This window comes from Equus quagga, chromosome 14 (assembly GCF_021613505.1).
Source record: "Equus quagga isolate Etosha38 chromosome 14, UCLA_HA_Equagga_1.0, whole genome shotgun sequence".
In the NCBI taxonomy this organism is placed as follows: Eukaryota; Metazoa; Chordata; class Mammalia; order Perissodactyla; family Equidae; genus Equus; species Equus quagga.
Window position 1 is genome coordinate 12198321 of NC_060280.1, and position 16888 is coordinate 12215208.

Here is a 16888-nt window from a genome sequence, read left to right on the forward strand (position 1 = left end):
GACCCAGACCATTTCTCTGACTCCGTCACTGTGGCGGAGGCTGAAGAAGAGATTTAGTTCTCTCTTTTGTAGGCCTGTAGGTTCCTGGCTGAAGGAACATTGGTTTGAGTGACAGTTTGTCCCATGTAGCCCATAAGTTTTAATATTCAGAGATTATGTTTAGTCTTCTGACCTCAAGGCTGGTGCACCCATACCTCCCTGCCGCTTAGCTGCACACATTGCCTTGTGCATGAATTGAGCATATACACCTGACCTTCTGCACATGGACACGGGTGGCTTGCACAGAGCTGGGCTGCTGTGGAAGCTGCTGAAATCTGAAATAGCCTCATTGCAGGGGAGCCTTTATGAGGAGAGGCCCAGCATTTAAAATCACAACGATGAAAATTACCTTATTATTGGTCTCATATAAAGACATTTTCCAGAGGCCTTATATTATAAAAAGAGTTGGAATATCAAGGGAGACGAAATAACATTTATTGAATGACTTCAGAGAACAGGAGCTGTGTTGGCTTCTTTGGCATACTTGATCTCACTGAATCTTCACAAACCTGTGAGGCAAGTATTACTACACCCATTTTACAATGAAGAAACAAAGGCTCAGAAAGGGTAGTCCTCAAGCCCAAGGTCAGAGGACTTAGCAAATGTCAGACTTTGGACCAGGCTCTTAATCTCTGTGAGCCTCAAGTTTCTCATCTGTCTTCAATACATTTACTTATTTGCTCAGTTCCCCTGTTTGAAACCAATCCAGGGCACTCCAGTCCTGCTGGCTACCTTCCTCGCACAGGATCCGATTCCCCAACAGGGCCACACTGTCCAGCTCTGATCCCCCACTGGGCTGTTGCTGCCCCTGCTTAGCCACTTTCTTCCTGTGGGCTCCCACCCTCCACTCCCCTGCTTGGCCACCTTCCTCACTTAGGCTTTTGGACTGAATTCCTCAGGAAGGCAGGCAAGCTGTACTTTTTACTTTGTAAAGCTTTTTTTCTTTTTTGTTTGTTTTGGTTGAAATAGAACTTAAATACAGTAAAATGTGCAAATCTTACGTTCAACTCAGTGAGTTTTTATATTTGTATACAACTATGTAATCCCAAATTAAGCACCCCAGCAAGCAAGCCTCCCTCATGTGTCTCCTCAAATGTACCCCCAACAGATAACCACTACTCTACACTTTCACCTCAGATTGGCTTTGCTTGTTTAAATTTGTTTTTTTTTATTTTGAAATAATTTGAAATGTATGGAAGAGCTGCAAGAATGATATAAAGACCTCTCCAAATCCTTTACCCAGGCACAGCATGTGTTCACATTTACCACATTTGTGTACACTTGTGCCTTCTTTCTTTCTGAAAATTTAACGTTGGTAGAATACTGTTATCTAATCTACAGAGCATCTGCATATTCCTCCACTTGACTCAATGATATCTTTTATGGCAGTTGTTCACTTTGATCGAGGATCCAATCCAGGATCATATGTTGCATTTAGTTGTCATGTCTTTTTGCTTCCTTTGATCTGGAGTAGCTTTTCTTTATCTTTTATGACATTGATATTTCTTAAGTGTACAGGACAGTTATTTTATATAACAGCCCTCAATTTGGTTTTATCTGATTTCTCCTCATGATTAGATTCACTTAGGCACTTTTGGCAGGAATACTAAATAAGTGATTTTGTATTTTTAATGCTGCGCACGAAGAGCACCTGATGTCAGTTTGTTCCATTATTAGTGATGTAACTTAGATCACTTGGGTAAGGTGGCATCTCCCTCCTTTCTCTGCTGTAAAGTTACCATTTCTTCTTTGAAATTAAGAAGTAATCTGTGAATAGATACTTTCAGAATGTGTAAATGTCCTGTTCCTCTTCAGATTTTTGCCCAGTAGTTTTAACATCCATTAATGATTCTTGCTTGCAATAACTATTACTACTGCAAAATTATTTTCTTGCCCAATTATTCCTTTTACGTTTATTGTTTTTGACATCGTACTATAAGAGCTTTCCCTGCTCCCCTATTTTTTATTATTCAGTGTGTATTTATGATATTTTATTTTATTCAATGAGTTATAATCTACTACTGTCATTATTCTTTTGATGCTCAAATTCTTCATGAGTTAGCCAATGGGAGACCCTTCAGGTTGGCTCCTGTATCCTTTTGACACGTCCTTGTCATTCTTTGATTACACTTCCTGGTGCAAATAGATGTTCCAGGCTCAAATTGTTCTTTCCTCATCACAACCCGGGAATCAGCCATTTCTCCAAAGAGCTCTTATTCCTCTTAGTAGAATAGTATTTAAAGGCCAAGATTGGTACATCAAGTGAATTCATTGCTGCTGGGGTATCATTGCTTCTATGCAATTTCATATTGGTTTAACTCAATTTGTGTGTGTGTGTGTGTGTGTGTGTGTGTATAAAACTGTGAGTTCACACTGATGCCTCTAATTCTAATCCAGCGTCCATAGGGTTCCTCATTGCCATCCCTCATTCCATATTTGTGTTTCCTTCATCTGCAGTGAAAACTCTGGCTCCCAGCAACATTAATATATTTTCTCATTTTCACAGTCCTACAACACACAAAACACTTTCAGAGTTGATTCATGCACACCACTATGAAAAAAAAAAGAATCTGCTAAGTAGAGTTAGAGATTTATTTACAGCTCTTTTTGTTCTTAAACATAAGTTATTTAGTGAAAGTACTGTGTTTAAAAGTTACTAGGATTGGTTCTTTTTTTCCCCCTTTAGAGCAGTTATGTTATTTATTTGAAATAAGTTTTGCCTGTTTTTGAGCTTTATGTAAATAGAGTCATGCAATATTTGCTCTTCTGTGTCTGATTTCTTCTGTTCACCTTTATTCTTGAAGATTTATCCATGTTGCGAATAACAGTAGGGTTTTTCTTTCCCCATTGTTATAAAGTATTCTGAGTATACCACACTTAATCCACTCTAATAATGATGAATATTTGGGTAATTTTATATTTTTATTTATTATGACTAAAGCTGCTATGAACATTTTGAACACATGTTTTGATGGAAGTAAGGTATCATTTATTTTGGGGACTTGGGTCTCACGGCATATATGTGTATATATGTATATGTGTACGTGTGTGTGTGTGTATGTATGTTTAGCTTTACTAGATACTGCCAAACAGTTTTTCAAGGGAGTTATTGAATTTTCTTTCCTGCCAGCAATGTAAGAGAGTCCCAGTTATTCCACATCCTCACCAGCACTTCGTATTGGCCGTCTTTTTTCTTTGCAGCCTTTCTTGGCTATTAGGGCAAGGGTTAAATTTTTTTGAGAAGCATGCGGTAGGATGTTTGGCTGGCCTGAATCTACTAATTGCCTGTCTTTGAGTCTGGATGTGCAGCTCACCTGGTTCCACCTGTTCTTGGGTATAAGTAACTTAATGGTGTGCCTGTACTGAAATCCAGACGCATTGCTGTGGTAGGCGCCTTTAGTCTGCAAGCATCAGAGAGACTCTCGAGTTACTTTCCTATTGAAAGAAGGGCATGAGTAAGGGAAACGGGTGAAGCAAATGCCTCATAAAAGAACAACTGGAAGGTCATTTAGAACACAAGGCACTCAAACACCAAGACCTTCTTGAGCCCTCAGCAGTAAGTCTAGAACTCTCACATCCTAGTGACTTAGCTGCTCTTCTCTCTTGTGACTGTTCCTGTTGCTTCTGACTCTTCTGCCTGTAGCTCCTCCCTATATTAACCTTTCTTGTGTCTCTGTCTTCCAGCTACTGCTCCAGCTACGGACTATACCAGAGGACTCACTCCCTACAACCCTTTTCAGGCAGAATTTTCACATTAAGCCACCTCATAGGCTGTGGCCAGTCTGTGCAGTAGACCACTTTGGGACAAGTGTCCATCCATAGTCCAATTAGGAGTGGCCACAGGAAGCAGGAGCACATAGTATCAACATGGCAGTTTAAGAGAAAGGAATTCTCTTAGAAGGGCACTATGGGAAAAGCACGCAGATTAAGTGCCTGACTAGTTTCATTGTATGTTATATCCTAATTGTTGTATATACTATATTCTAATTCAGTAGACATTTCTCAAGCCCTCTCCTTATGTGCCAATAGAATAACTGTGTTGAAAAAGGAAATGAACATAATGAACCTATGCCAGTCCTGATGCTTATAGTTTCCTTTTATATGTTCCCAAATTATATGTTTTATATGTTTTGGAAATGTATCTGCAGAACAGGGTCAAGCTCAAAGAGAATTTTATTCTATAGATGTTGGTGTGGGGGGGGCTGACAAAAGAGTTTGGGACGTATGAGATATGCCTGTTGTTATTAGCCCATTTTAAAGGTGAGGGAGCTGAAGGTCAGAGAGGCCCAAAGTCACATGACCAGGAAGTGGCACGGCCAGGACTCAAACCTAGGTCCTCTGGTTCCGTAACCAGAGCTCTTTCGACTACATCACATTGACTGGGGGGACGCACCCTACGCCCGTGCCCAAATTAGTAACAGTGCAAAGAAGACTTGATAAAAGCAAACTGTAGCCGAAACAAGTGGTAGGATTGGAGAGACAGCAGATCTCCTTGGGGTTAAGATGATCTGGGAGGTTCCTCAAGGCAGTGGGTTTTGAACTGGGCCTTGTAGGGTTGGTAGATTTTAGAATGGTATGGAGAAAGGAAAATTGTGCCAATAAAGGTACAAAAATGGGGAAACAGATTTTCCAGGGACAGAGAAGGGACTCGTGTTGCTGGCTTTGTGGGTTTAGGTAGGAAAAGAGTGAGAGATCAAGTGTGGTAGGAGGTTAGGAGGCTTTGAGACTATGACAACTTAATTCTTTTTTTAAAAAAGCAGATCATGACATGATGGAGAGAAGAAAGCTTGAAGTCATTTAGGTGTCCCTTATAAGAGTCCAGGCTGGAGTGAAAAGGACTGAACCTAAGATGGTAGCAGCTGGAAATCAAGACATAGATATGAGAGTCTTTGAGAAGGCAGAATTAACAGGATGGAGACAGTAGGAGGGAGATAAAGAGTCAGTAGAGATCTGTCTGTCACTTGAGAGTTTGAGCCTTAGTGACTGAGGCAGTCTGGTCCCAGTGTTGGAAGAGGAGGGGCAGTATATGCAGTGGTTAAGCTTACAGGCTTTCCATCAAGGCCTGCCTGGGTGTATAGCCCAGTCTGACCTGGGACTAGTGATTTAACGCCTCTAATGTGTTTGCTGACCTGTTGAGTTGGGTGACAGATTCCCACTTCTCAGAGTAGCTGTGAGCATGCGAGGCTTTGCAGGTAAAGTGAAATTCCATAATGTCACATGGCTGGCATGTAGGCACTTACCAAATTTTTTTTTTTTTTTTTTTATTAATGTTATGATGGATTACAATCTTGTGAAATTTCAGTTGTACATTTTTGTTAGTCATGTTGTGGGTACACCACTTCCCCCTCCGTGCCCTCCCCCCACCCCCCCCTTTTCCCTGGTAACCACCGATCAGATCTCCTTCTCAATATACTAATTTCCACCTATGAGTGGAGTCATATAGAGTTCGTCTTTCTCTGACTGACTTATTTCGCTTAACATAATGCCCTCGAGGTCCATCCACATTGTTGTGAATGGGCCAATTTCGTCTTTTTTTATGGCTGAGTAGTATTCCATTGTGTGTATATACCACATCTTCTTTATCCAATCATCAGTTTCTGGGCATGTAGGCTGGTTCCACGTCTTGGCTATTGTAAATAATGCTGCGATGAACATAGGGGTGCAACGGACTCTTGAGATATCTGATATCAGGTTCTTAGGATAGATACCCAGTAATGGGATGGCTGGGTCATAGGGTATTTCTATTTTTAACTTTTTGAGAAATCTCCATACTGTTTTCCATAGTGGCTGTACCAGTTTGCATTCCCACCAACAGTGTATGAGGGTTCCTCTTTCTCCACAACCTCTCCAACATTTGTCGTTCTTGGTTTTGGATGTTTTTGCCAATCTAACGGGGGTAAGGTGATATCTTAGTGTAGTTTTGATTTGCATTTCCCTGATGATTAGCGATGATGAACATCTTTTCATGTGTCTATTGGCCATATTCATATCTTCTTTTGAGAAATGTCTGTTCATGTCCTCTGCCCATTTTTTGATCGGGTTGTTTGTTTTTTTGTTGTTAAGCAGTGTGAGTTCTTTGTATATTATGGAGATTAACCCTTTGTCGGATAAGTGGCTTGTAAATATTTTTTCCCAATTAGTGAGCTGTTTTTTTGTTTCAATTCTGTTTTCCCTTGCCTTGAAGAAGCTCTTTAGTCTGATGAAGTCCCATTTGTTTATTCTTTCTATTGTTTCCCTCAACTGAGGAGTTACAGTGTCCGAAAAGATTCTTTTGAAACTGATGTCAAAGAGTGTACTGCCTATATTCTCTTCCAAAAGACTTATTGTCTCAGGCCTAATCTTTAGGTCTTTGATCCATTTTGAGTTTATTTTGGTGTGTGGTGAAAAAGAATGGTCGATTTTCAATCTTTTGCATGTGGCTGTCCAGTTTTCCCAGCACCATTTGTTGAAGAGACTTTCTTTTCTCCATTGTAGGCCCTCTGCTCCTTTGTCGAAGATTAGCTGTCCATAGATGTGTGGTTTTATCTCTGGGGGCACTTACCAAATTTTAGCTCTCTTCCTCCCCACCCCAGCCTCTCCATTTGAGGAGATAGTTGAACCTAGTTTAAGGCTCATTTTCTGAGGTATATAATGTTCTTTGACAAAAAGGTATTGGCTTTACAATGGAGAATGGGTTCTTCCACCCTGGACTTTGACGTGGAGGACAAATGGAGCCTCTGGGCCTGGAGGTCTCACTTTTGATCTCCTTTGACACCTAGGCTTCAGTCAAAAATTCAAGCCCTCACACAGGGAGTTAAAGGTATCCTTCTAAGGCTAGCTGCTTCCAGAAGCAAGCAACTGCTGCCTCTCTGCACTCACCATGGGCTCCATTTGGGACTATTTCGGAAGCTAGGGGTAAAACTCTGTTGGCTGACTGCAGTTTGCCTGTAAAACGTGCCAGCCTCCCTGCCCTGCTTGTCTAAGAGGTTTGGACTTCTGGTTGTCTCCCCAGAGTTCTACACACGTGGCAACTGGGTTTGGGCAGAGTTCTAGCAAAGGCTGCCCTGAGGCACCCATTCCCTTCCATGTTTACCCTGGGCTGGTAGGAGCGCGCCATTCTGGAGCTGCGCCCAACAGCTTCTCCTCCTGGGGTGGCCATGCCCACCAAGGACTCTGTGAGGCCTGGAGCCCAGGCTTCAAATCCCTCCTCCTTCACAGGGACGACCGCCCAGCCCCTGGCCATCAGGTGTCTCTGAGGGAGTGTGTGCCTCGTTGCCATAGTATCTGCCGGTGCCCAGGCCCATTGGCTTGGGCAGGAACCAATCAGCAGCCCTGCAGACTCCGTGCTGTGGCAGGATGGTCCCAGGGCTGCCAGCCGCTCTGGGGAAGATGAGGGCGGTCCCTGGCCTGTGGTGGGACTGGCCTCAGTCGGCTTCCTCTCCATGGCATCTCAGGGCTTCTTCCCCTGAGTCCTGCTCGCACCCTGCCCCACTCTGTTTTCTCGCCCTAATTTCCCCCGATTCAGAGTTGAACAGACTGGTGGACTTCCCTGTGAAGTGATAGCTTCCATGGGGAGGGCAGAGGACAAAGCTTTGTTGCCATTTTACAGCCGTTTCCCCCAAGAAAAAGCCCTGGAGCAGCTTCTTGATCTGTCCAGAAGTGGTGGCTCCTAGGCCCAGGAAGATGTCGTTTGAGCTGTGTTTAAGTACAGGGCCCTTCCGGCGTATGAAATCCCTTGATAATTGACACAGGGTTGCCAGATGTAAGGAAATGGATGGGCAGTTTGTTTCCATCCTATATATAAAAGAAAGGATTAAACCAGTTGGGAGGACATAAAGGTTGACTCTAATGTTCAAAGAATCCTGCACCTCCACCAGCTCCAAGACACTGGGCAAGTTACCTTCCCTCTCTGAACCCCAGTTGCCTCATTTGTAAGACTGTTATAACAAAAAAGATCTATCTCTTAGGTTTTATAAATGAAATAATACAGGCAAAGCGTTTAGCCAGGTGTCAGGTGGTAAGTGCTCACTGGGGCCAGTCAGCTGTTTTTAGAAATGGTACAGGGTACTGCTGAGAACTATAGGGTTCACAGTCAACATTTGGCAATATTTTCATGTTAATCTAATTTTGCTTACTCATTTAGTTATTCCTTCATTTAACCCATTAATACATTCAGCATATATTCACTGGGCATCTACTACCAATCACTTCTTGCCGTAGCTCATGCTCATCCAGCTGTATTTCGTGGGGTCCAGCTCCCAGAGAATCCCTGTGCACCTCCCTTCATAAGAACTGATGGAGTCGAGGCTGTCAGGATGGTTGCTGGGAGATCTTGTCCCTGTGGCAGCTGGGGGTTTGGAAATTGTTTTCTGCAGCTTGGCCTCCTCAGGCTAAGATGCCCGAACAGAGCAGACCCTTCTGGTGTTCGAGCAGCACTGAGTCAGGACAGCTTTCCACGGCCACCTCTGTTCCCCACCCCTCACCCTTGGGGAGATATACCCCTCTTCTCTTGAAGGCTCCAGCCAACAAGCTGGAACCTGCTTTCTCTGTAGTTGGACTCTGTTGTCTAGCACTGACCTCTGTAGCTGGTCCACTGTGCTTTCTGGACTAGAGTTTCTGGAACAATCCTACTGTGCTTTTGATACCCCCATAATCTCTGCTCTCCATTCCTGTAGTGCTGTTCCCTTCCTGCCCTCATTGTGCATCTCAGTGCCTGTCTCCAGTGGGGCTGGAGTGGCCACCCCATTACTCACATTTGTTTTGGGATCATCCAACTTCTCTGGACCCCTTATCTTTGTACTCTCCCCTCCCCCCACCCCCACTTCATGCCCTGCACCTGAGCTGTGTGGCACAGACCTTACTGGGCAGGTACTCTGCTAGATGTCTGAGGGCCAGAGGTGCCTAACACATGGACAGTTCATGAATAGACATCTCATATGTGATCAAGGCCATGATGCATAATGCTGTAGGAGTAGCCAGGGAGTAGCAACTGCCTCTGCCTTGAGAAGTCAGGGCTGGCTTTACCAGAAGGTGCTATCTGAGTAATTTTGAAGGATTTAGCTAGGTAGACAGTGGGAGAAAGGGAATTCCAGTCAAAGAGAATAGCATGCATAAAGGCCTGAAATCACATGATGTTCTTAGAGAGAATGTAATGTGCTGTGAATGGAAGGAACAAGGGGACTATATTATTTGGGGTTGAGGGTCCATGAGTAGCTAGGGAGGAAATGAAGCCAGAGAGGTAACCAGGGGCCTACTCATAAGGGCCTTGTGAGCCATACAATGTAATTTAGACTTTGCCCTCCCAACGCTGGCAGCCTGAGAAGGGTTTTATACGGGGGCATGACGTGGTCAGATTGTGTTTAAGAAAGGGGAGATGCGTGGCTGTGAGGAGATGGGCTGTCTCATTTGTCCTCTAGCAAATCTGTAAGGCAGATGGGATGGATACTGTTACCTACTTTTTAGACCTGAGAACACTGATGCCCAAGAGGTTAAATACCTTGCCAAAGGTCTCAGAGCCAGAAAGCAGAGGACCTGCGACTCACCTGGCTTCTTGGCTCTGAATCTCTTTCTCCCAGGCACACTGCCATTGTTTACAGAGTCTTCTAGAAAGCTGTCTGAAGCTGGGTAGTGGGTTAATGCTGACAGCAGCTATATGAAGGAAATGGTCATTGATAGAATCTTGTTGAAAGACTGTAGAATTGGGATTTTGTGGCCTGTGGTGTTCGGTCTCTTGAGCGCTATGCCAATGCACAGACAGCAAGAAGCAGTGGGGAGCTTTGAGCTTCAAGCTCTGCAATGCCTTGACAAAATCCATCCATCACTGTCTTCCTCATTAATTCAGAGCAGCATCTGCTGCCTGGTACTGGCATTTGTCAGTGGCTTGTTGCTGTAAGCTCCTGGTCCTCAAGGTTGGTCAGCTCTGCAGGCCACAGCCCCAGGGTGAGCCCTGGCAGTCAGAGGCAGGCCCTTTTTCTGTCTGCATTTTGTAAAATGAAAGAACTTTATTTCTGAAAAACAAAGGTAGCATGATCTAGCAGAACAGAACATGAGTTTGGTGATCAGGCAGACCTGGGTTTTCATTGTGCTGCTGCCACGTAGCTATCTGTGAAAGTTATTCAACTTGTATGAGCCTCGGTTTCCTTATCTCTACAATCAGCAAAGGCAAACCTACCTGAAAAAATTATTGTGATGACTAGAATGTGAGAATGTCTAAAGTGGCTTGGCATGGCGCCTGGCACCTATGAGTCCTCAGTGCATGGTGGCTTTAATTCCTGTTCCTATTAATGCCACGACCACCACTACTGCTGCCACCATAGTTAAAGAATATTTGAAAAATAGAGAATAGAAGAAAAAATATCTTATGCTGTGTGTATGGCCCTGGGTGAGGCATGGTGGGACTCAGATAAATCAGATACAGAGCCTGCCTCAAAGGAGCTCAGAGACTAGACAACCTAGAAATACTTACTGGGTTAGAATATGCAGGTGCTTCTTTGCCAGACACTGTCAGGGGGTCTACCGAAGTGTAGGTGGTCTTCCCTGTGGAATCTGGGACCTGGGAAACACCACTTTTACAAAGGAAAAACCCTTGGAAGCCTTGCTGCCCCTTCTCACCTGCATGTGTGTTAAACTGGCCTCCAGTGCTCAAATGCCTTCTGAGCCTGTTAGCTTGACTGTCAGGGGCCTGTGCTGATCACCTTTGAATATCACTTCTGGGAAAGAGTGAGGCGCTGTAGCATCAAGGAAGGAGTTGTGTGAGAATGAGAGTGCCTCTAATCTTAGTTTTGACACACCAAGGCAAATTACTTCCTCTTCCCAAGCCTCAGTTTTTCTCCTCGTGATGTGCAAAGATTGGACCAGGTGATCTTCAGGGCCTCTCAGCACTGACATTCCAGGAGTACCTGAAGTCTTCCTCTTCCAGGAGCTGAAGTGAGCATCCTGATAAGGGTCACAGGATGCTTCTCCTCAGTCTAGAGGCCCTTTTAATTAGTGCCTGGGGAACCGTTTACACTTTCATGTTCCCAGTCACTTCCTCTTGGTAGCAGCTGGGACGTGCCGAGACTGAAAGGCAAGAAGTGTCTCTGACTGGGTGGAAACACTGGGTTCAGAGCCCCAAATGGTTGTCTTCTATGTATTAGGTCTTCATTCTTCTATGTACTTTGTTCTTTCATTCTCTCTTTCATTTAGCAGATGTTAACTGAGTCCTGGGCCTTGTACAATCCATCTGTGCAATCCAGAGATGAATAAGACTCAGCCCTGTTCTCAAGACACATGCAGTCTAGTGGGAAGACAGAAAAATGTAAAAGGCAACATGATAGTTGCTATATTGGGGGTGTGTGTAAATTGTGTAGGGAAAGGAGTGCTTGAGTCTGCCTAGAAGCAAGAGCAAAGCAATATCAGGGGACACTTTGAGATTTTAAGGATGAGTACAAGTTTTCTAGGTAGGCAGTCAAGGAGAGGGCATTCTAGCAGAGGAACAGCCTGTGCAAACGCCCAGAGGTGTGAGAGAATGTGTCGTGTTCAGAGAACTGCAGATAGTTTGTGTGGCTGGAAGGTGAAAGGGAGAGTGAGCAGATGCGGAAAAGTCAAGCATTTCTCCTCAGACAAGTCTGTTTCCATTGAATTATTTGTTCAGTTTATCAGTCCGGATGAGAGTGATGGTCTTCTTAGTTCAGTTTTGAAAAACTATCTTTTGTGTTGCATTATATTTCCATAGATTTCCATTATATTTTTTTATGGTAGCACATGCTCATTATAGAAAGTTTGAAAAATAGAAAAAAGAAGAAGGAAGCAAAGATTTTTAAAAATCACTGATGGTCTCACTTCCTAAAGACAAATACTTTAACATCTTGATGTGTTTCTACTGAGTGTTTTCTTCACTCTTTATGTAGTTGTGAGTGTAATGTAATTGTAGTCTTAACTTTTGTATATGGTGCCCTCTTCTTCTTCCTCAAATTTGCTAAAAATGGATGTTAGTGTCATTAAAAAACAACTATGATCATAAAATATACTGGCTTAAATATCTATACATTTTCCTTCTCAAATATAACTTTTTTTTTCTTTTTGCAGGTCTCTTGTGGCTCAGAGCATAATCTGGCAGTGATTGGTAAGTAATTAGTGTCCTGATAACCATGTTTGTTCGGAAACTCATGTGGCAGAATTGGAGAAGACTCTTGGTTAACCAAAGGCCAGGGTGCGTGTGTGTGTGTTGGGGGAGATTCTGGGAAATGGAAGTTCTTGGCTGGCCAAGGCTTTACTAGAAGTCCCCTTTCCAAAAATGCCAGTCCACATCATGGAGCATCTTTGTAAGGTGCCTGAACTGGCCTTCCTGCCTCAAGAAGTGGCATTTGAGGATATTAAAGATCTTACAGGCTGGGAGCATCATGTGTAGGAAGCCAGACATAAAAGGGGAAGAGGGTGGGTCTGCTCCTAGTCCTTTGAATAAATCCCTTACGCCAAGTTCTTTGCTCTTGGTTGGCTCTTTCTTTGGAAATATGGGGCTCTGCTCACTGCCTTGTATTTCATGGTACTCAGGAACTCCCAGTTGAAGCCAAGCCTTTGATTAATTGAGGTTACCTGTTAGCTGACTCTGGATAACCAAGGTTCACTGTCTTTATAATCAGGCCTATGAGTACTTGCTTCGAGAAACCTTCTCATTACTTCCACAGGTAGACTCATCTCCATCTCACAGTCCATTGAAGAGACAACAAGTAGGACCTGACAACCTGAGTTTAGTACAGGCTTCCACTTCCCAGCTGTGTGCACTTGGACACGGTGCTTAGCCCCTTGGTGCCTCGTTTCCTCATCTGTAAAATGGGGAGGGCAGTAGTGCCCACCTCCCAGGCTTGGTGTGAGGCTTAGAGGCGTTAGTGCACGTGGAGCACCGAGAACAGTACTTAGTACTTAGTAAGAGGTTTAGAGGTGTTAGTTTTTATTATCTGATATCATTAGTTCAAATAATTGCCCTCCTCTGGTGTTAAAACAGAAAACTGGGGTTCCCTCCCACTCTGATATGTTAGGACTCTGTTACGAGCCCATTTCTACCTGTCAGGTGTCGGTGATTTCTCTTCCTGCTGCTTCTCTCCCAGCCTCTCACTCTCAGTTTCTGAAGGGCAAGGGCTCTATGTGTTCCTTTTGTTTCCTGCCTGTTTGCAGCACCCAGAGCTACCTGGCACTCAGTAGAGACTCAAGCATGGTTTTCTGAATTGAGCTAGACTGGCTGTCCTGCCTGGGGTGGCAGCAGTTTGAAGCACCACTTTGCAAGCCCGAACGTGATATGCAAGGAGGCAGAACCAAGGACAGCAGAGGAGGTAGGCTGCCAGCCAGCAGAGGGGGTGGGGAGGAAAAGGGGCCGGAGTCAGAGAAGGAGGGAGAAAATCTAACAGCAAACCTGCATGCTTTGCAACAGTGCTAGATACTTTATACCGGAACTGCTCAAGCCTGGGTGTAATTAAGACAAGCTAATCAAAGAATCAGAGGCGGTGCCTAGGATGTTGCTGCTGTTGCTGTCACTGGGCTGGGAGAGAGCTTGGCTCCCTCTGAGATCAGCACAAACCAAAAGATTGCAGGAATCTAAATACGTGAAAGAACAAAATCCAGATGAAGGAGGGGGCCAGAGCTAGCAGGCTGGCAGGCTGAGCTAACAGAGGCAGCCTAGGGCTGTAGAAAGAGAGACTGCAGGCAGATGGCCTTGGTTCAAACTGGCTCCATCTCTGTGTGAGCTTCCATTCTTGCCCTTGTCTTTGTAGTGGGGATAATTCCACCTTGCAGGATTGTTATTGTGAGGATTATGAGATTGTGAGATAATGTATGTGAAATACGTGGGATACAGGAGTGTGTGGGAAAAAAAAAAAAATATATATATATATATATATATGTATATTTATAATTCTGTTTGTTTCTCATTTCTCTTGGTCAGGGTGGGGAGGGAGAGAATCACTTGTCAGGGTAACTGTTCTAGCAAAGTAATTATTAGTTGGGAGAGGAAATGATAATGTTCTGGAAAGGTGTGTCCAGTGTCACCCAGTGAGGAGAACATCAGAAGCAGTGGGAGAGCAGGGCATGCTGGTCAACTCCTTGAGGGCAGGCCTGTCATTTCCCATTTTGTCCGTAGTGCCTGGGCCCTGGCTCACAGTCTGCTGAATGAATGGTTCCAGAGTCAGGAGTGGTGGGCCCCGTCACAGGGCTCTGGACATGTCTGCCTGCCTGCGTGTGAGCTGGGAGCAGAGGCTCCCACTCCTGGAGAAGGGGGCCCTCAGTGGGTGCCCTGCAGGGTGCAAGCTGTGCAACAGGAAGCAACAAGAAGCTTCCTGTTAGCTCTGGCAGGAGGCCAGCAGGAGGGAGACAAGCGGGAGGAGGAGAGTTCCTACCAGCTTAAAGCCTGCTTCCCACAGCCAGTTCCTCCTGCAACCCTTCCCCAATGCCCACTTTCAGTGGAGTTCCCTGCCTTCACTCTCCTTGCCCAAGAACCAGCCCCTCAGTGCCTGGTGCTGGGTCCCACACATGATAGGCATGAAATAGTTATAAAATACACTAGAATAGAATATAAAGAAGCCAAACTTTGCTCAAGGGTAGAAGCAGCCTTAATGTGTAATGAATGTGCAACAGACAAATCATACTGGAAGGGGAGGTGGAAAAGAGATGGGTGGAAGGACATAATTCAGGACCTACTCTGTCTTAGGATGGACACAGCTCCACAAAGTATATTTGTACCCACTTTATAGAGAAGACGACTGAGACTCCGAGGTTAAACAGGTTGCTCAGGGATACGTAGCAGTAAATGGTAGAGCTGTCTGCCTGACATCCAAGACTGCTCCTTCGACCCTCTCATATCCTAGGGGCCCAAGGCAGGATGGGTAGTGGTTAACAAGAGCACAGGCCCTGGGGTCAGATGGCCCAGATTCAAGTCCTGGCTTCTCCATGTAGGAGCTGTATAACCTTCTGTAAGTGGCAAACCTTTCTGTATCTTGATCGCCTCATCTGGAATGTCATATTATTGACTTCATAGGGTTGTTATATAAAGTCCTAACAGTGCCTGGCACAGAAGAAAAGGTTCAATAAGTGTTAGCTGGTATTATTATTATGTATAAAAAGATTCAAGGAAGGAAGGAATTGTTAGATAACTGTAAGAAGTCCTGAGGCTCAGAGTGAGAATCTCAGAAGCTGAGAAGGAAGTCTTCCCCACCCAAGATGTCAGGGTCCAGGGCAGGATGTCAGCATAGCTGCAGAATGGACTTGTAAACTGATGCCTGGGGACCCCACTCTGGAGGATGTGCTAGCCCAGGATTTGTTCCAGATCAGGATTCTGCTATCCACTGTCCCAGACAGGGACTCAGGACCTGGTGTTCCAGCCTGAGGCCAGCTCCACGGCAGCCACATTTTAGGTTTCTTAGGGGATCAACATAATTCTACTCTGCTACTTCATTTGCTTCCAGGTTTCTTTTTCCCCCCTTCTTTTGCAGTTTGGTTTGGTTCTTAGTTTTCCAGTGATGTTTCTCTTGACATGTTCTTTGTCTGCTGCCAGGCATCGCCATGGCTAGACATGATGGTGAGGTGCTGCGATGTCCTGCTCTAGACAAAGAAAGAACTGCTGGAACTGGGCATAGAGAAATTCAAGTGACAATCAGGAAGGAGAGAGCTGAGGCCATTGGCCATGGATGGCCTGGCTACTCCCTAGCTGTGAGCCTTGTACAGTCACCCTGCCTCACTGAGCTTGATTCTTCATCTGTAAAGCCAACCCACTCCTAAAGTTGTTCTTCCTAATGGCATAGGTGTGTTGGCTGCCTGCCACGTAATAGGTGCTCAGCAGGTGCTTGCTCACTTGGCAGCTTCTCTAGTTCTCATCCTTTGTTTCTTTCTTCCTTTCCACTCAGGATTTCCCTCCTCATCTGACAAAGCTGGCTGGCTGGCCGGCTGGCTGGCTCCCTCCCATTTGTGAGTGTAGACTGAGGTCGGTAGAGGTGAGATGAGAGCCTGTGGCCATCGCTTGCTCAGAAGGTCCCTGCCTGCCAGAGCAGGCTCCCCCGGCCCGGCTCTGTCTTTGGGGCCCTCACCTCCATGTCTGGCTGAATTGGCTCCAGCTGTTTTGCTTCCCCCAGGAGCAGCTTATTTTGGCTTGAATGGGTAATTTGTTTGCCTTCTCTCCTGATGTGCAGTTGTTAGCCTTCCCTTCCTGCTGAGGAAAAAGAGCTGACTGCATTTCCTCTCTCCCCGCTCCACACAGACCCTTGGAAAAGATTTTATTGGTGGTCTTTTCCTGGAGCCCTCAGGCTCACCAGACAGGCGTTGTGAAAGGGTTAGATGTTTGGCAGGAAACCGTGGTGCCTCCTCTTCCTCCTCCAAGCACAGCCAGCTCTTTTACCAAATTGGAACTATAATCTATGTAAGAGTTTTTTTTCATTTCACTGATGATTTCCAATTGTTGAACCTTCGTACCTTTGTAATGTGTGTGGCAGATCATCTGACTTTGGCCTGAAACCCATCAAACAGGGTCATGTAAGAATGTAATAGAGAGAATAACTCTTTTTTGACACTGGCTCTTCCTCTGAGAGGCAATATCTCCACACCCCAGGGCCTCGTGGAGAGCTTAGAGGCAAGTACAAGCTCGTGTGGTCCTCTGCGCAGTGTGAAAGGCAAAGCAGCAAGCGATGAGTTGGCACTGTTGTTAACCCCATTTTCTAGATGAGGGAAGCCAAGGCTTAGGCTGAGCAGTTTGCCCCACTCTGGTCAGAGTCAGGAGGAATCTGTGTGTCAGATCTTTAACCCAGGCCTCTATCATTAGAGCCTGTGGTCTACGACCTGATGCTGCCTTATTGCACACTGGTCACAGTCTGGCCTGTTTTTTTTATTGGTGAGAGAAATTGTCCCTGAGCAA

At 45.0% G+C, this 16888-nt stretch overlaps 1 protein-coding gene across 3 annotated transcripts in view; it reads left to right on the top strand.

Moving 5' to 3' along the window:
- Positions 1-16888, top strand: part of SERGEF (secretion regulating guanine nucleotide exchange factor) — a 213006-nt gene that overhangs the window by 116439 nt on the left and 79679 nt on the right. For all 3 annotated transcript variants that reach the window (XM_046685028.1, XM_046685029.1, XM_046685030.1), the window contains exon 10: positions 12085-12121. In XM_046685028.1, the coding sequence (XP_046540984.1) occupies positions 12085-12121 (37 nt within the window). The remainder of the gene's footprint in view (positions 1-12084; positions 12122-16888) is intronic.